Source organism: Schistocerca serialis, chromosome 7, assembly GCF_023864345.2.
Source record: "Schistocerca serialis cubense isolate TAMUIC-IGC-003099 chromosome 7, iqSchSeri2.2, whole genome shotgun sequence".
Classification (NCBI taxonomy): Eukaryota; Metazoa; Arthropoda; class Insecta; order Orthoptera; family Acrididae; genus Schistocerca; species Schistocerca serialis.
Window position 1 is genome coordinate 333847744 of NC_064644.1, and position 20933 is coordinate 333868676.

General features: G+C 39.5%; 1 protein-coding gene across 1 annotated transcript in view; it reads left to right on the forward strand.

The window, feature by feature from the left end:
- Positions 1–18697, forward strand: part of LOC126412297 (cytochrome P450 6l1-like) — a 198319-nt gene extending 179622 nt beyond the window's left edge. The window contains exon 8 of the mRNA XM_050081817.1: positions 18378–18697. Coding sequence (XP_049937774.1) covers positions 18378–18550 — 173 coding nt within the window. The 3' untranslated portion in view covers positions 18551–18697. The remainder of the gene's footprint in view (positions 1–18377) is intronic.
- Positions 18698–20933: the final 2236 nt, after the last annotated feature.

Genomic DNA, 20933 nt, shown 5'->3' on the forward strand with positions numbered 1-20933 from the left:
CTAGACCGGCAAGGGAACTTGCTGTTCCAACAGGACAATGCACGTCCGCATGTATCCCGTGCCACCCAACGTGCTCTAGAAGGTGTAAGTCAACTACCCTGGCCAGCAAGATTTCCGGATCTGTCCCCCATTGAGCATGTTTGGGACTGGATGAAGCGTCGTCTCACGCGGTCTGCAAGTCCAGCACGAACGCTGGTCCAACTGAGGCGCCAGGTGGAAATGGCATGGAAAGCCGTTCCACAGGGCTACATCCAGCATCTCTACGATCGTCTCCATGGGAGAATAGCAGCCTGCATTGCTGCGAAAGGTGGATATACACTGTACTAGTGCCGACATTGTGCATGCTCTGTTGCCTGTGTCTATGTGCCTGTGGTTCTGTCAGTGTGATCATGTGATGTATCTGACCCCAGGAATGTGTCAATAAAGTTTCCCCTTCCTGGGACAATGAATTCACGGTGTTCTTATTTCAATTTCCAGGAGTGTATATAGGAGGTTAACAACTTGATCCGTATTCCGCACGAGTGGGCTTCAATAAATACTTAATAAATTGTGCTTTCTGTTTTCATTATCGTCTAACGGAAGTTGCACTGTGTCTTTAATGAGATGGCTGTAGACTGGGCGCTGAACCACTACCGTCCTTCTGGAACAACATAATGTTCATCCGATCTGTGGTGCTTTCCTGATACATGTTACGAATAGCGAACACTTGATTAAAAAAGCCATGAAGCCCCTGAATTACCGAAACTGACATCAGGAGTCTCTCTCTATTCAATCCCGCAGCTTCACTCGTCGTAACAAACAAAGCCATCCTAGCGCACAATTTGAATCAGCTGTTGTTGCTATGTAGAAAAACCTAATAGTCGATATACTAAAACTAATATCTTTAAACCACTACAATTACATGAAGACGTCGGTAATGACAGTGCTGGTTACTTTACATATGAAGACTGTAATAACGATAATGATTTAGTAATTATGACAATTGAATTGGTTATTATGAAATTGACATAAGTCCATAAAACATGATTTTGAGATATCCAAAGAAAACTATTTTATGCTTCAATGGTAGAGGATATGAAGTACTTGGATTTTGATACTCTGATGTACCTGAAAACCATTAAATCTACATCTTCAAATCATCAATTTTTATTTTCATATTCTTCAAATTATTTTATTTATCTTGGAATCATGACCTTTATGAGCCAAATTAAAATAAATAATAGTACAGCTATAGAATTGTGAGAAAATTTATTAATAAACACAAATTACAAATAGCATTTTAACACAATCAGCATTACAGATGAGCATTGTTGCAACATTTTCTGTAGGTTTCATACATTTTCATCTTCTTCAGCTGTTGTAGGCCAAGTGAATAAATCAATATAAAAGTTTTTGTGCTCCTCTGGTTTTTAGATCGTTTATCTTAACTTTGTTTACAGGACATCTCTCTCCGTGTCCAAAGGTTGTTGGGAGTCTGATATTTACTAGAGGTTTGAAAAGTCTGAAAGAGTTTTGAGTCAGTCCATCAATGAATGATCAGGCTAGTAATACCCCTGGGTTGTGGCTGTCATACTCAAACATATTGTACTGTGAAACACTGAAGTTGACTTTCATTGAACTGTCTTTTCCCATTGTTTCCAAACTCTGGGAATCGCGATTAAAAAGATCTGGTCACCAGTCCTTATAGTTCTTAACATTGTTGTTATCCTCAAGGTAGTTGACAGTGAGTGAGTTCTTTTTATTGGCAGAATGAAGAGTACGTTCGATATATTCTTTCACAGTGTAAACTCTGTCAGTTTGTCGTAACTTTCTTCTTATACGCCCAAACACCCTATCATAAGGTAGGAAAAAGGGCCCACTGATAGGAAAGTATTGAAAAATTTTTTCAAACATACCAAGCCCTACTAATGCCATTAGGAATCGGACTAGTGTATTGTTAGTTTTGTCCCGGTCAACCATCATAGAGGATGTGCATCTCCTTAATAATTTTACCAAAGTAATGTTCTTCGAAAAATCAAGCAATAAACTACAAATATCACGAGCTCTCTTTTTGGCTATTCCTTCGTGGAATACAAAGAAATGAGGCTTGCCAGTCTTAAGGTCATAAATATAGTAAGTAAAGACCCAGAGATGACATAGGTAAAACAGTTCCTGCACTGGAATGCAGGGAAGTGGAACGTTCTGCATAAAATCCATACATATGCCTTCGACATCGTCGTTTTGCTTGCACTTTTATCTTTTTATAGAACTCTTTGGTCCTTCGAATGTGAACCATTTGCTCAGCAACACTCACGCTTTTAGCTGAATCGCAAAGGTAAGTGTTTTTTAGTTTAGTTTTAAGTCCTCGCAGTAACCACAAACATCTTCTTGAGGTCTACCGAACATGTAACTATAATTTTCGTGGAAAAACTTTAAATAAAATGCATATTTTACATCCAAATCAGGGAACGTCTCTAGAAAAAGCGAATCCATGATCTTTACATTCAAACCGGCCTTCAAATACTTAATATATCTGTTTACATGGGGAGTAATTTTTACCTCAAACGATTCAATGTGTTTCTTTATTTTATCAATAACATCACCTTTTATAGCTCTGACTCTGCGTCCCATGCTCTTACCCCTGTTAGCTACGGGAGATTTTCCTAAAACCAGGAGATCTCCTAATCTTCGAATCCTCCTGTCACTTTTCAGGCTATGAATAGTAATAAATGCAGTTTTACATACCAGTATTCTCTTTCCCTGAACCTGAAGATGATATTTGAAGTTCTTCTACCTACTTTTCGGATTATCCTTCCTTCGGCGCCTGCGGGTAACTTCCATAACTTCCATAAGACCTTGTAGATGCCCATCTTGTGCATCCTTGCTCCCGAATTCCTTGAGCATTTCCACGACCTGGGCTCTGTCGATCTCATCAATGACATCAAAACACCGAGGCTTACAACTGGAATAGAAGAAAGCAATGATTAGAATAAACAAGGGAAACATAGGCTTTATGTTTTACTATACATGTACAAAACATGTGTTCAACATTTAGTTTTTTAATTAATACTTACTTGCAATTTTTCCCCATTGCAGTTCCAGGAATGTTTTGTCCTTCGTGGTTAATGTACGCTTCTCTTCGTAATATAGCCTTCTTTATTATGATGGGTTGTGTATATCATAATCCCGTATGCGTTTCCTCTTGTTGTGGCTGATACCTTCTTCATTTGAGTCGATGCTCTCTTTCCTGATGAAATTGCCACTACTAATGAAAGATTAGACAACAACCAAACATGATTTGTCTTACAAGGTGGTGCCAACAATAGATCATGAAATCGGTATTGGTAAATTCTGATTGTTGTTAACGTAGGGACATAAACCGTATGCTACTTCCTGTGATTTAAAAAATTATTACGTAAAACTAATGAGAAGATATAGAATGAAAAAGTCATTAGCTCTGAACTCATGACATTTTCGTACCAGCTAAATATTTTGGCAACGATTTTATTGGCTTTAAAGGCAAAAACTCATGACGTTCTCAACACAGATACATGCGTCTACAGATGGCGAATGCAAAAATATTGAAATCTGCATTTGTGAAAAATTGGGCTTATGACATTCCCATAATAACTGATTAAATTACATGTTGTGAATGATCTGAGTCAAGCTTTTCCTGACACCCACTTGCTTCTTTGATGGATATCAGTTCTTCCACTGTATCTTCCAGAGGTTTTACGCTTAACCAGTCCCTGCTCCCCTACTGTTCTACGTACTGTGACACGCTAAGATTTCTCAACATTTCTGTAACAGTATCTCCCGGGTGAAATCGTCTCTCACAATTCCGGCTGGCTTCTACTTGATAATCGCAGAGTTTTTCGTTAAACCAACATATTACGAATCCCACATGTTAGAAAAGTAAGCCGGCATTAGTCGTACAAATGTTTTACGTGCAATGTCTCCCACAGACAAATTTCAGTTCCTCAGTACTGTAACGCGTAACTAGAGATATAGAAGTTAAATATCAGAGATATAGATTAGCATCATTCTCCTGTAGGAGGAACATGAAAAAAGAAAGTGTTGTAACAGTAGAAGTTGAACACAAGGAAAAATACTAAACAAATAGGTTTTGTGCAGATCAGAACCTAGAATCATGTGCCTGCGAGTTATACCTGCAGATTACATCTTTGGTAGGTGTTAATTGTCTACAGAGCTCCTCTAGAGAGCTTTCAACTATTTATGAGAAATCTAGATCCATTTTTAAGCAACCCGTAAGACAATAAGAAATAGTTAGTAGTTTTTGAAGAGTTCAATACAGATTTCTTACAGCGTTCTGACGGGCAAGATGTTATTGGAATAATTATTTGGCTGTTTTACTCTGATTCTGGAGGTAAATTTTCCAATTCTTGTGCAGCAAAATAGCAGGACCCTGATTAATAACATTCTTAAAGACACGATTAATGTGTAACGAGTTGTTAATGGACTATCTGATCAAGATGTACTATTTATGAAAATAAACAATGTAGCACCTGACAGCTCTGAGAGCACGGAGGCTTCTTAATGAGAAGAGTATAAAATGTAGTGAGAGTAAGATTAAGAGCAGTGGATGAGGTATACATGGAAAGAGATGTTAATGTCAACTTCAGTGTATTCCATTGTAAATTTGTCTCAGTATTTGAAAGTGACCTCCCTAAAATTTGTCCACATCTCCATTAAAAAAAGTAAGCTATGGATAACTAGATGGATTAAAATTTAGTGCAAGACTGAAAGGAAACATTGGTATAGACGCCACAATAAGTCACGATCTCACATTACTTGCATTCTGCAAAAAATACTGTAACTTTTTAAGGAAATTCATTAAAACGTCCAAAAATATACATGTCCTGACAGACATTAATACTGCAGGTAATAAGATTAAAACTATATGGGATATTGTCAAATGGGTGACAGGACAATCAATCAATTTACAATATACCACAACAGTATTATACTAAATAACAATGTTATGAGTGACGATTCACAAGAATTTCTTTAAGAATCACTTTCTAAATGCAGCAGAAAAAATGAAATTATGATGTTCCATTGAAGAAGCAAGAGAATAAATTTAAAAATCCGTTCAACAAAACCTTAAGCAACTAGAAGTAGCCCCAACATCTTTCACTGAAATTATAGATTTACAAAAGCTAATAGATGCAGACATAATTTTGAACATAATTCTTAAAAGTTGTTTTAACATAATAAATCAAGTCCTTAGTGATACATTAAATGCATCACTAGCACAGGAAATTTTTCCAGACCTTTTAAGAGAGGTGAGAATAAAAACTTCAATAATTATTGTCCAGTTTCCTTAATGACGTCTTCCTCCAAAATACTCGATAAAGTAATGTACTCGAGAGTGATCTCACATTTAAAAGTAACAGTTTACTTGGCATGTCACATTTTTGATTCCAGAAGGGTTTCTCAACTGAAAATGCTATATATACTGTCACTCACCAAATATTAGAAGCCTTAAATAATACAATATGGCTTTTTGCTGTTTTTGTGATCTTTCAATAGATCTGATTTCATACATCATGTTATTCTCTTATAACTAGAAAAAATTACGTTTTATGGAACTGAAGGCCTTACACACAACTGGTTTGAATCATATCTAACAAAACTAATACAGAGTAAAAATTTGTGCTGAATAATTCAAAATAGGTTGAAAGGAGAGAATATTTTAGCGACAGGGGAGAAATCACAAAAAGAGTCCTACAAGATTCAATTTAGGGTCCATTCTATTCCTCATGTACATTACATTCCACTTAATACTCATCAAGTGGAATTGGTACTTTTTGCAGGCGATGTTTGTGTTGCAATAAATTCCATTAGAGTGGAAGCGAGATATAAAATTGTTATTTGTTTTTTAAAGAATTATTAAGTGGTGCTGAGAAAATAGACTCTCTTTTAATTTTGAGAAAACACACTACAATCAGTTCTACACAACAAATAGAGCCACACCAACAATTGATGTTGTAAATGAACCTTGATCAGTAAACAGGATAGAGTGCTCCAAATTTTTTGTTTTGTTTATACTGAAGAAAACTAGAACTGGAAGAAATACATTACTGAGCTGCTTAAACATTTAAAAATGGTTCAAATGGCTCTGAGCACTATGGGACTCAACTGCTGAGGTCATTAGTCCCCTAGAACTTAGAACTAGTTAAACCTAACTAACCTAAGAACATCACAAACATCCATGCCCGAGGCAGGATTCGAACCTGCGACCGTAGCGGACTTGCGGTTCCAGACTGCAGTGCCTTTAACCGCACGGCCACTTCGGCCGGCTTAAACATTTAACTTCAGCTACTTTGCTAATCTTGGATACAAACGATTGAACCTCCTGACATACTTTATATTTCCCACTCAGTAATATCTTATGGAATAATTTTCTGCGGTGACTCACCACTTAGAAAGGAAGTGCTGACAGAAGAAAAAAAAACAAAAAAAACAATGTGTAACAAGACTAACAAGTAGTGTTCACCAACAGACATCATGCAGGTAGCTCTTCAAGGAGTTAGGCATCTTCATTATGCTGGTGAAATTCATCATAAAATGTTAAATGTCTGACAGACAGCAAAGCCATTTTTAAATTTAACGTAATATAATATCTTCCAAATAAAGCCTTTCATTTCATAGACGAATTTTTGTTTAAAAACTGGTGACCTGTGAAAGAAGAAAAGAACCTATTTTTAAGATTACTTTTATAAGTAGCGTGAAAAGTCAATGTGTTTGTTAATGTTAACTCCAATCACATGTTACATATCCTCCAAACTGACTCGTTCGACATAATTTCCATAAAATAATTGTTCAAACACTTACATGGAACATGTAATTAACTAACTAATAAACTGAGTCCTGACAAACATATATCTATCATAAAAATACACCAAGAGACCGCAGCAAAGGCTGCTAAAATAAAGGAATGAACCATTTTCTTCACATACAGTTGAGCAGATGTGATACTTGTACTTCATATCACTATTTAGTCCTACTCTCAGGTGCATCACTTTTTCATTTCCGTTGTCACTGATTAACCCCATGTAGACAACGACTTTTACATTTTTTCGTTTCATTAAAGAGACAATTCCACATTTTTCAAAATTAAAAATGCTTTCCAATCATCGCACATGTCTATTTTCTCAAGATTTTCATTTTGCAACAATTTATATCGCATAACACTTCCCCATGAATGTGGCCTCTGTGGCTTTCTCGATATGATTGATTTGTAGTATGGTTTGATAAGGAGAGCCGAGTTGTTAATTCCATTTTATGCATATAAATAATTACGTTCTTCTGCGAAGTACTCGAATCACGACTCATACTGCCCGCTAACACAGTAATACATAATTTACTGTTACTGGAATACTACAACTATTCTTGATTTTTTTTCCTGTTCATTATCGTTAGCTGGGAATCACGTGTCCATTTTGAATCCCTTCTGATTTTTCCTGCTTTCTTTTTCTCCAACATTCTTTTATGATGGTACTAAGTACCTTTTTATATTTGCTCAGACAATTTCATCGGTTTTCTTTCCTCTTAGTACTTGGAATCCTATTAAATTTTAATGCTTCCATCGAAAAAATATTTACTTCTCCTGCTGCTTCTACTTTCATGTTGTGTCTTTCTAAATGTATGTATAGTTCCTCAAATCCAGCTACCAGTTATCTTCGTTTCTCAGAGGGGCTTGAAAAGCTCTTTCTTGCTACTTTGTTGTCATATGTTCATTCATTCTGTATTAATAAACAAAAAATATCAGTCTTTTTCCTGCGTGTTCTTTCTGTGTGATTTATCTATTTCTTGATGTGTTTCACAATTACTTTTCAATTTCCAGGATTCCTGATGTTGTTACTGGACCCAGTCTCTTCCTCGTATTGTCTCTCTCTCTCTCTCTCTCTCTCTCTCTCTCTCTCTCTCTCTCTCTCACTCTCTCTCTTTCTCTCTCTCTCTCTCTAACACTTGAAGTTTGTCTTATATATAACTGAGTACCTGACATTGACTGGGTATATATTTATTCCAGTTTTCTATCAGTTCACCCTCTCTCTGTCCATCTCCTCCTTCACTCCTTCTCTGTCAGTTTCCTCCATCCCTCTCTCTGTACTTCACCTCCACCTCCACCACTCTGTGCACATGCCTGCCTGTCCCTCTGTCGATCCATCTCCTCCCCCTCTCTCTGTCCACCTGCTCCTTCCCTCTCTGTCCGTGTCTTCCTCCCCATCCTAATTTTACCTCCTCCTGCCTCTCTCTTTCACCATCTCCTCCCCCCTCACTAGCTGTCCATCTCCTCCTCTTCCCTCTCTCTGTCCATCTCCTCCACTTCCCTTCTCCCGGCCATCTCCTCCTTCCCCTCTCTCTGCCTATCTCTTCCTCTCTCTCTCTTTCTTCCTGTCCATCTCCTCCTCTTTCCCTTCTGTGTCCATCTCCTTTCTCTCTCTGTCCATCTTCTTCCTCTTCCCCCTTTGTCTGTCCATTTCCTTCTCGCCCAATTTGTGTCAATCTCCTCTTTCTGCCTCTGTATCCGTCAGTCTCTACCTCCCCCTATCTGTATCTATCTTCACCTTTCCCCTCACTGTCTGTTTATCTCCTTCTCCCTCTTGTCTATGTTCACCCCAGTAGGAGGCTACTGGTTCATAGCCCCACAGAATTTCTTTCCACATCAAAACTAATATGTGTAACAAATTTCGTTGAAATCGTTCCAGAGATTTAGGAAGAGCTTTTTATCTGTAAATTTGCCTCTGTATATATCTCAAATACATTTCACATGTTGTTGTTGTGGTGGTGGTGGTCTTCAGTCCGATGACTGGTTTGATGCAGCTCTCCATACTACTCTATCCTGTGCAAGCCTTTTCATCTCCGAGTAACTAATACAACCTACATCCCTCTGAATCTGCTTACTGTATTCGTCTCTTGGTCTCCCTCTACGATTTTAACCCACACGTTTCCCTCCAGTACTAAACTGGTGATCCATTGACGTCTCAGAATCTTTCACATTCTGGGAAAAATTGAGAGAGAGAAATCTATACCACAAATTTCTCTTTTCCCCAATTCTATTCCATACCTCCTCATTAGTAACGTAATCTAACGTAATCTATCTAGCTAATCTTCAGCAGTCTTCTGTAGCACCACTTATCAAAAGCTTCTATTCTCTTATTATCCAAACTATTTATCGTCCATGTTTCACTACTTACAAATACTTTCAAAAAGGACTTCCTGACACTTAAATCTGTACTCGACGTTAATAAATTTCTCTTCATCAGAAAATCTTTTATTGCCATCGCCAGTCTGCATTTTATATCCTCTGTATTTCGACCATCAGTTATTTTCCTTCCCAAATAGTAAAACTCATTTACTACTTTAAGTGTCTCATTTCCTAATCTAGTTTCCTCAGCATCGCCTGATTTAATTCAACTACATTCCATTACGCTCGTTTTGCTTTTGTTGATGTTCATCTTATACCCTCCTTTCAAGATACTGTCCATTCCGTTCAACTGCTCTTCCAAGTCCTTTGCTGTCTCTGCCAAAATATTAATGTCATCGGCATACCTCAAAGTGTTCTCCCTGGATTTTAATTCCTAATCCAATTTCTTAATGTTTCCTTTCTGCTTGCACAATATACAGATTGAATAACATCGGGGATAATCTACAACCCTGTTTCACTCCTCTCTCAACCACTGCTTCCCTTTTGTGCCCCTTGACTGTTATAACTGCTGTCTGGTTTCTGCACCAATTGTAAATAGCCTTTTGCTCCCTGTATTTTGTCCCTCCCTTTCACGTGTATTTCACATCTTTCACCTACATCTCTAGCAGTTTCATTTTCACGCAGCTCGATGTTTGACGTCGTATCTCCTGAACTATGTGTTATACGATGATATAATTTTTAGGTACATCCAGTGGTATATGTGGCTACTGTCTGCAAAATATGAATAGATTTAGTAGTGAAGAAGTACTAAAGTAAATGTCGCAGTTTTTCACGCATCTCAGTATTTGACGTCATATCTCCTGAACTATGCGTCGTACAGTGATCTATTTTTGTAAGTACATTCAACGACATTTATGGATACAGTCTGCGAAATTTGTTGCGAATAGAGTTAGTAGTAAAGAAGTAATAAATTAAGACGTCATGAATAACGTGTCAGTTTTTCGAGAATCTCAATATGTGACGTCACATCTCCTGAAATGTCATAAAATGATTTTTTTTTTCTAAGTACATACAGCGGAATTCGTGGATACTGTCTGAGAAATATGTTGCGAATAGAGTCGGCAGCAAAAAAGTAATATATCAAACGTCATTCGTGATGCGGGAATTTTTTGACGCATCTCAGTGTTTATGACGTCGTTTCTCCTGAACTATGTGTCGTACAATGATTTCATTTTGCAGAAACGTCTATGGGGAGTGTGGCTATAGTCTGAAAAATGTGTCGTGAATACCATTAATAGTAAAGAAGTAATAAATTAAAACGTCATGCGTGATGTTATTGCGTAACCTTTTTTTTTTTTTGGATGAAAGAGAATATTCTGATAATTGAATGAAATGTTTTGTTAAAAATTCTCTTTCATGTTTGTTAAAAGCCACGGCTAAATTTTCTCAGGGCACTATCGCCAGAAATATCATACGTATTGCTCACAATGGATTAAAAGAATCTTTCTTTAATATTACGCGATAAGCCAATTAAACACAACGCTTAATTATTTTTCTGTGAGGCTTGATGCTCCAGAACAGCTGCCTACGTGCAATGGCAGCACACACGTCTGTAGAAATTACTCTTAATAAAACTGTACCTGTGGCCAAAAATGAATTGGAAAATATTACAAGGTGCCATTTTGTATTTATTGAGATTATTTTTTAATACTTTTAGCATTAAATGACTACTAAAATAGCATATATTATTTTTATTATTAAGGCGTCACTACAACAGTGAGCCTATACAAAATGGCCAGGGCAACATTTAATTAATACATAACTAAATCATGGACAGGAAAGGTACTTGCTACTGACAAAAACACAATTTTGAATGATTATTTTTATACATATTCAAAATATTACTAGCATTACTACAGCTAATTGTATTAGTTACAGACAGTGAACAATAAGCGTCCTTCAGCTATAACATCAGAACCAAGAAGACAATGAAACAAAAAAAATTCATCTCTATTGTACCAAATCACAAATATGCTACACATTACTATTCTGAGAGCGCGTACAGTATCGATTATTTAATTTATACTCTTTTTTTTTTCTCCGGAGGCTACGCTATAATGTGGCAATTTACAAGTACTGGATGAACAATGAAAATGTAGCAAGCGACAAACGTTTTTCATTTCATCATTTTGTGGGGTTTGTCATCGAGAAAAGTTTTTTAAAGGTTTGCAATTACGTGCAAAATTTGTTGCAAGTGACTATATGCTCTCTTACTCAAATATTGGATGAGTTAACATGGGAATTCGTGCGTAATGGACTATCCTACGTTTACACCCGTACCCTAACCCCTTTGATAGATAGATGGTTGCTACCTTCACAGCGATTCTTTCGAAACAGTATGTGATGTGTGTACCAAGTTTGGTTGAAATCGGTCCATTGGTTTAGGAAGAGATGGGGAACATATATACATACATACATTCATTTTGTCATGTGTATGGCAATGGATTCCATGTAAGATATTTGCGTAGAGGAATTCCATCTATCAAACTGTAATGAAATATCTTTTAATTCCTCATTTTGTGGAATATATTGTTAGATATTTAGTTAGCCCCCTACTAGATAACATTTTAACCCTATGTATTTGTACATTGTGCAGCATCAAAAGCTTATGTGTGTTTTTATGTTACTAAAATTTAATTTTGCTTACACCGATTCTTAAACCTATTCTATTGGCTATCTGTTCCAAGAGATAGATTTGTATTTAATGCACCTGCTAGATTTTCAGGTAACGGAGCAAACTCATTCACAAATGTAATTTATTTCAATATATTATTTTGTTTTTCCACATTTTATTGGTGACCTTTGATATTCTTTTAATTTTTAATTTTAAATTCTTCTAATACACGGTTGGCCGGGACTTGAGAGAAGTGGTCATCGTGCCTTATAACTGTATCTGCTTTAAAGATATTAGAGATTTCTCCCGTAAACTTTAAATATATTGCTACGTTTTTACTAATAATTAGTATTGGATTTGTAAATTTGAAACTGATGCCAAACTGTCAGATATTTTGTTTATTGTTTCACGTGTCAACAAATTGAAATGGTTTCTTGAAATCCACAAATGACTGAACTGTATTCTTAATATTCAGTTGTTTGTGAAACCTACTTCTAATTTACATCTGCCAAAATTGGATATCACCTTTTTTAAATTATTCATTTTAATTGTTTGTAAAGAGTTTCCCCGTGTTGCGTTCATTAGAGTTTTTTTTAAGTATTTTACAGGCAACTGGTTGAAGACTTATTTCTCAATAGTTATTGACACCTTTTGATTACTTTTCTTGTGCAATTGGGGTGCCAAGATGACTTTCTACTCTTTGTGGATCTTCTCTGATATCTACATTCTTTTGAAAATTATTTGCAAATATTTTGTGGTGTTTGATTATGACCATTTCGAAAGTTTATCTGTTACAGAATCTTCACAAAAGGCTTTGCTTATTTCAGAATTGTAATTGTTGTGTCTGGCCAACTGAGCGTTTATCAAAATATTTTCCAAGTATTTCACATTTTTCAATATTATTAAGGCCCTCACACTTGTTTTGTCTTTGAATCAAACAAATTGTTTTTGGCAGCCCTTTAAAATTATTCTTGAAGTTTTGTTAGAAATTTCGAGAATTATTTTCTGCAAAGATTTTTTTTCATTCTAACAAGCTGTGTCTCATTTTGCTGCCCAAATAGCAAAGTTTACTTATTATTTCCAGTGCATCGTTTACTAATTTAATTACCTCAGCTTCGCCTGATTTATTCGACTTTTAGCCATTAAGTTTGTTTTACTTTTGTTGATATTAATCTTGTAACCTAACTTAATACAATATCCATTCCATACAACTGATCTCCCAAGTTCGTTATCATCTCTACTTGTATTGTAATGCCATCGCCAGAGTATTAATTTGTACTGCCTGAAATTTAATTCTCTTTCCAAACTTCTTGATTTCCTTCAGTGATCAATGAACATACAGATCGAATAACCTTGAGGATATACTACAACCCTATCTCAATCCTTTCTCAACTATTGCTTCTCTTTCATGTTGTTCGCATAATGTAGCTACAACCTGGTACCTATCCAAATTGAGAATAACTTTCTGCTGTCGTATTTTATCCCTGCTGTCTTCAGAGAGGCTTAAGTCGAGTCAATCTTGTAAACAGCTTTTTCTTAAGCTACAGATGCGACAAACATAGATTTACCTATCTATTAATGAGTTACATCGTAGTCTAAGTGTTGCCTCGAGTCTTCTTATTCTGGAACGCTAACGTATCTTTCCCGAGGTCAACTTCTACCACTCTTATTATTCTAGAATGTTGTTGGTGTTGTAGTCTTCAGTCGGAAGACTAATTTGATGCAGCTTTACACGCTAGTCTAGTCTGGGTAAGGGCCTTCGTCTCTGCGTGACTACTGCAACTAACACTGCCTAACAAAAAAACCTGAAGCACCCAGAAGACTTGGCAAAATGTCAATGTAACTTCTTAGATACACAAACCATCGGTGAGTATGTAAATGATTGGAGGTAAAGTTATCTGTGACAGCTCGAAAAGTCACTAGATTTCATTACTGGTGTTCGTGTTTAGTGTTGTTACCAGGCCTCGTAGGACGTGTAAGGGGCGCAAACAACATCAAATGTTGAGTGATCACTGTGAAGGCGGCTCATGTGAGACAGCGTTATCAGCAACTGACAGCGTTTTGAAGGAGCCTCATTGTGGGAGTCCATTTGCCCAACTGGTCGAATCGTGCAATATTAAGATTTGAGTGGCATTCGAACGTGACAGTGTCCTGATGGTGGAATGCATGGGAACATGAAGGTGGGCATACTCGTCGTCAGAATTCTGATCGATCAAGTCTGCCCATCGCAAGGTAGGATCGCCGTATTGTGTCCCAGGTACATCGTAGCCCCATGGTATACGAGCCTGCCATTCGAGAAGAAGTAGTGGACTTTCTGCAGCATTCTGTGTCATCCCTGACCATTAGTCAGAGATTAAGAGCTGCCGACCGGTGTGGCCAAGCGCTTCTAGGCGCTCCAGTGTGGAACCGCGCGACCGCTACGGGCGCAGGTTCGAATCCTACCTCGGGCATGGATGTGTGTGATTTCCTTAGGTTAGTTATGTTTAAGTAGTTCTAAGTTCTACGGGACTGATGACCTCAGAAGTTAAGTCCCTTAGTGCTCAGAGCCATTTGAACCATTTTTAGACTAAGAGCTGCCAGACTAGAGAATGCCCGCCCCATCCACTGGCTGCCGTTATCACCCAAGAGGAACAGCTGCATTTGGAGTGGTACCATGACTGGGAAACAGGCACTGCTGACGAATGGCGTCGTATTGTGTTCAGGGACGAATTGTGATTCGGCAGTACCATGGGTGACCTCCGCTAGTGATTATGGCGATCTGGGGAGAGGTCCCATTCTTCCAATGTTGTGGGAGAGGCACAGTGGTGTTACTCCTGGGGTCATGATTTGGGAAGAAAACGGGTATGATTTTATGTCACGGCTCGTAGGGAACGAGGGAACTCTGAGAGCACAACGTCTTCTCACTGACATTCTCATGTGATCGATCTCAAGTAACTGTATGTTGGAGCCATGTTTTAACAGGACAATGACGTCCACACGTGTCGTGTTTCTATGGAATGGTGTTGTCGAGTAACTCTCGTGATCAGCAAGAGTGTGTGTGGGACCAGTTCGGACATGAACTCCATCTCAGTAACAGGATTCAGCAGATCGAGGACCAGTTACAACACTTGAAGGCCAGCTTGTCTCAATAGAGGATGCTACATGTTTATGAGATCCTTCCCATTCGAATCGGAGCATGGATGCAGTCCAGAGGGAGTGCAACATCATAATGATAAGTGTGCTCGTGCAGGCAAGTTCTTTGTAAATCGGACTTGATTTTGTAATCACTGAAATAACATCACAAACCCTGTCAAAGCAGTAAGTTTCATTTCGTTTCCTTCTTCCCTTCTGAGTACTTCCCTTTTTTGTCAGGCAGTGTACATCCGTTTGAATCTTTCTTACCTGTCTCTACAACTTTTACTCCCTACACTTCCTCCACTTACCAAAGTTACGATTCTTTGATGTGACCTACCAACCGATCCCTTCTTTTAGTCAAGCTCTGTCAAGAATTTACTTTTCCCTAGTTTGATTCAGAGCCCGTTCATTAGTTCTTCGATATCTCCATCTAATTTGCAACATCCTCCCGTAGCAGCACATTTGAAAACTTCCATTCTTTTCTTGTCTCAGCTGCTTATCATGCACTATTCACTTCCATATAAGGCTACATTCCACATGAATACTGGGTTGGTGCATAAATTCGTAGCTTTTTCCGTAAGTTTAACAAGCACAAGAGATACACGTAGCTGAGACTTTGTCATCAATAATATATTCTTCTTCTCTATTTACAACAGTCTGCCAACGCTGGAGTAACTTTTCGACTCCGCGATTGTAGAAATCACGCTTTTTTTAGACGAAGAACTTGTCGAGTCGTGTTCGGAACGCATTTTCATCCGGAAAGGAAGCTCCTGGAAGGTTGTTCGATAGGGAGCGGAAAAGATGAAAATCTGAGGGCGCAAGATCAGGTGAATAAGGTGGGTGTGGAATGACTTCCCAACCCAACTCCTGTACGTTGTTTTTTGACAGTCTAGCAGAAAGCGGGGTGCCAGTATCGTGAAGTAGCATCGCTTCACGCAGTCTTCCTGCTCATTGTTCTTGGAGTTCGTCTGCAAGACGTCTTAGTTTTTGAGAATAAATGTCAGCAGTGACGGTTACACCTCGGAGAAGCAGTTCTCATTACACTACACCGTCGCTGTTCCACCAAATGCATAACACTATCTTTTGTGGATGCGTGCAGCTCTTTGTACGGGGAGTTGATGCTTTCTTTGGGCCCAGCCACTCCTTTCTTTCCCTTACGTTGGCATAAAGAGGGTTTTCTCGTCACCAGTAACCATACAGGATAGGAATGGTCGGTGTTGTTCATGAACCAATTGATGACGAGCGAGCAGAGCCGCACATATGGCCACCCGCTGAGTTTTGTCATTTTGGCTTAGCGGTTGTGGTATCCATACCCCTTCAGTGCATACAAATGTCGTACGTTGGTGGAAAGATCAGAGTTTATCACATTTGCCAGGTGTCGAGTACACTGAAGTGGATCATTGTGAATTAATGCGTTTGAAAAATCATCAAACTGCGAAAGTCTGCCTGAAACGGAAGAGTTACACTACTGGCCATTAAAATTGCTACACCAAGAAGAAATGCAGATGATAAATGGGTATTCACTGGACAAATATATTATACTAGAACTGCCATGTGGTTACATTTTCACGCAACTTGGGTGCATAGATCCCGAGGAATCAGTACCCAGAACAACCAGCTCTGGCCGTAATAACGGCCTTGATACGACTGGGCATTAAGTCAAACAGAGCTTGGATAGCGTGTACACGTACAGCTGCCCATGCAGCTTCAACACGATACCACAGTTCATCAAGAGGAGTGACTCGCGTATTGTGAGCAGCCAGTTGCTCGGCCACCATTGACCAGACGTTTTCAATTGGTGAGATATCTGGAGAATGTGCTGGCCAGGGCAGCAGTCGAACATTTTCTGTATCCAGAAAGGCCCGTACAGGACCTGCAACATGCGGTCGTGCATTATCCTGCTGAAGTGTAGGGTTTCGCAGGGATCAAATGAAGGGTAGAGTCAGGGGTCGTAACACATCTGAAATGTAACGTCCACTGTTCAAAGTGCCGTCAGTGCGAACAAGAGGTGACCGAGACGTGTAACCAATGGCACCCCCTACCACGCTGGCTGATACGCCAGTATGGCGAGGACGAATACACGATTCCAATGTGTGTTCACCGCGCTGTCGCCAAACACTGATGTGACCATCATTATGCTGTAAACAGAACGTGGATTCATCCGAAAAACTAACGTTTTGCCGTTTGTGCACCCAGGTTCGTCGTTGAGTACACCATCGCAGGCGCTCCTATCTGTGATGCAGCGTCAAGAGTAACCGCAGCCATGGTCTCCGAGCTGCTAGTCCATACTGCTGCAAACGTCGTCGAACTGTTCGTGCAGATGGTTGTTGTCTTGCAAACGTCCCCATCTGTTGACTCAGGGATCAAGACGTGGCTGCACGATCCGTTACAGTCATGCGGATAAGATGCCTGTCATCTCGACTGCTAGTGATACGAGGCCGTTGGGATCCAGCACGGCGTTTCGTATTATCCTCCTGAACCCACCGATTCCATATTCTGCTTACAGTCATTGGATCTCGACCAACGCGAGCAGCAATATCGCGATACGATAAGCCGCAATCGCGATAGGCTACAATCAGACCTTTATCAAAGTGGGAAACGTGATGGTATGCATTTCTCCTCCTTACACGAGGCGTTACAACAACGTTTCACCAGGCAACGCCGGTCAACTGGTGTTTGTGTGTGACAAATCGGTTGGAAACTTTCCTCATGTGAGCACGTTGTATGTGTCGCCATCGGCGCCAACCTTGTGTGAATGCTCTGAAAAACTAATCATTTGCGTATCACAGCATCTTGTTCCTGTCGGATAAATTTCGCGTCTGTAGCACGTAATCTTCGTGGTGTAGCAATTTTAATGGCCAGTAGTGTAGTATGTCTACACAATTCTCCTTAAAACGTGCTTGCCGTGCTTTATCCAAAGGCATTGTCCCCATACAGGGCGGAAATGTTTCTGGTTACCTCCTCTGCTGTCTCCCCTCTATTGAAATTAAATAGGAGAATAGGTCGAAAATGTTCCGATTTCTCCACTCGACACTTCTGTTTCCAGCACCCAAGCTCTACTCGCCATCTCCAAATGAAAAAAATGACAATATCTAAACTCAAATAGCAATAGTGAATTACAAATAAAAATGACAATCGACAAATAAACCCATAGCTGTCGGAATACCAATATGCAAAACAAAAACACTACGTACTTATGCACCAACTTATTACCTTGAGAAGAGACTTCCTAAAAGTTATATCGTATTCGGTGTTAATAAATTTCCACGTTTCAGAAAGGATTTTCTTGTTATTACCAGTCTGCATTTTATATCCTCTCTACCTTTAGGAAGGTCTGTCTGATTCTGTTCCTCGTGAGTGTACTGAGGAGGGACTGTAGTTGAGACGAATGGCTTGTCGGGCTGTCGGTCTGAGTAGGGCCTCTGGTGTTCGCAGGCATGCGGCTGGGCCTGCTGGCGGTGAAGCTGTGCGTGGCGCGCGTCGTCAGCTCGCTGCGCGTCTCGCTGGCGCCGGACACTCCGCAGCTGCGGACGAGTGCGCTCTCGCTCCTGCTCAGCCCGGTGGGAGGCGTGCCGCTCATCTTCACGCCGCTCCGCGACCAGTCCTGACCGCCTCCAGGAGCCTGCGGCATCAGCCACACCAACTACAACTTGCGGCGACTGCAGAGCACTCGTCAGAGGTCGCCGCCGATTCCGGCAGCGTCGGTGACGGACTCACCTGGCTCACAGCCCAGGGGACACCTTTTCTGACTTTCATAATTGGCAGTACTTCTCAGGAAATTGTGATCTCCGTTGGTATAATGAATGAGAATCACCATCTGCAGCACTATCTTTGTTTGTTGATGATGATTGGTTTCGATCTCACTACCGGATCCTCTTCAGATCTAAATTGGGAAAAGGAATAGTAAGGTGCGTTAATGTAACAGCTATGTGAATGTAACACCATAAATGATATCGAGAATGATACTACAAATAACAAAAAAACCACTGCGAATATATTACTACCTAGCACTACACGGTGCAATTTGTCAGTCGTGGTATGAATGTAACATAAAAATACATAAAAGAGACACAAAAAGCAAGGGGAAGGTTACATAGTCAGCCACGTGTCATGTGCACAACTCAGCATCCTCATATCAGTGACCAGCACTTTGTTCCCAGAGTAAAGATTATTCTTCCAATATAAAATAAATTATTAAAATCGAAAATATTTCAACTTAATAGATGTCAATATGAATTATGCGTAACAAGATAAAACTAAAAATGCAAATGTCACTCAATTTAGTACGGTATGTGTGTATCCTAGTGGCCAATCTATGTTCTCCCACACTATCCTTGCCTAATCCTTATAGTGTGCTATCATACACTGGCACAGATCGACAGTCATAATATGCCTACTGTTATCTGGTTTTAAAAGGTTAACGTTTATGCACAAAGGAATTTATTTGTCTGTACCTGTTATTGAATCTGACTGTAAGGATATTTATTTAAAGCTTCTGCAACATGAAAAGCACCGACATTCCTAAACCATCTTCTTCCACTGCAAAAGAAGACTGCAAGTGTCCAATAAAAGTCAGTTCTCTGTTATCTCGAGATGTTGTGTCGCTGCGACGGAATGCATCGATCCTTTCTAGAGATAATTTTTTAGGAAAACGGTTTGCTGAAATAAGAGACCAACATTCATTCCTTTAGAATTATCTGTTATCATTTCCACTGTTATAACGAACAACAGCTGTTATCTTACAGTGTGATTACTTATTGCAACGGCAATACTCACTAAGTTACACTGTGTCAAAATTAAACTCGTTCGAGTATTTTTAAATTTGATATTCAACACTACCTTCCATCCTTATTATTCTGTCTCAGTAGGGTTAATTATCTCGTTCTTCACATAATTCGACGTCACTTCTCTCCGGGTCTACATCTCTGCCCCGTCCTGTCCGTATCTGCATCTGTCTTTACTCTCTCTGACCTTGCTTGGCGTCACCCCTAGGAGTATATCTTTCTGACTTACGCTCTAGGTTACATCCGTAAGTCATTTGTGCCACTTGCCACTACACCATATGTCTTCACATGATTTGACGATCAAACCGACATTCTTTTAAACATTTCGTATCCTGAGTCACGCTTTGCTCTAATCAAACTACTAACCCATCTAGGTTTTGAGTTGAGGATTATTTTATTCTCTTACCTTGTATCTACGAACCTTAAATGTAGTCACTGTAGGTATTGCCATCTTGTATCTTCTAGACAGGAGGTAACACCACAATTGAATCCAAATATCTCTGATCGAACAGCAGCCTGAGGAAATCTCAGCTTTTCAAATTTTGGCTAATAATCCATACTACTGTTCAACACGTGGCGTAGTTCTCTGCGTGTACTATGTGATACATACATGAAATGGTGATCTTTGACGAATGACTGTCCTGAAATATTATTCTTTGATCGTACACATTGGCATCTTAAACTAAATATAAGCATATGACTACCATATAAGTAGTGGAGCAGTGAGAGTGAGCTCAAATGGTCCGTTGTTGCCGGCCGCTGTGGCCGTGCGGTTCTAGGCGCTTCAGTCCGGAACCATGCTGCTGCTACGGTCCCAGGTTCGAATCCTGCCTGGGGCATGGATGTGTGTGATGTCCTTAGATTAGTTAGGATTAAGTAGTTCCAAGTCTAGGGGACTGCCGCTCGGGATTAGCCAAATGGTCTGCGCCGCTGCAGTCATGGACTATGCGGCTGGTCCCGGTGGAGGTTCGAGTCCTCCCTCGGGCATGTGTGTGTGTGTGTGTGTGTGTGTGTGTGTGTGTGTGTGTGTGTGTGTGTTTGTCCTTAGGATAATTTAGGTTAAGTAGTGTGTAAGCTTAGGGACTGATGACCTTAGCAGTTAAGTCCCATAAGATTCGACACACATTTGAACATCTAGGGGACTGATGACCTCAGATATTAAATCCCATAGTGCTCAGAGCCATTTGAACCAATTTTGGTCCTTTGT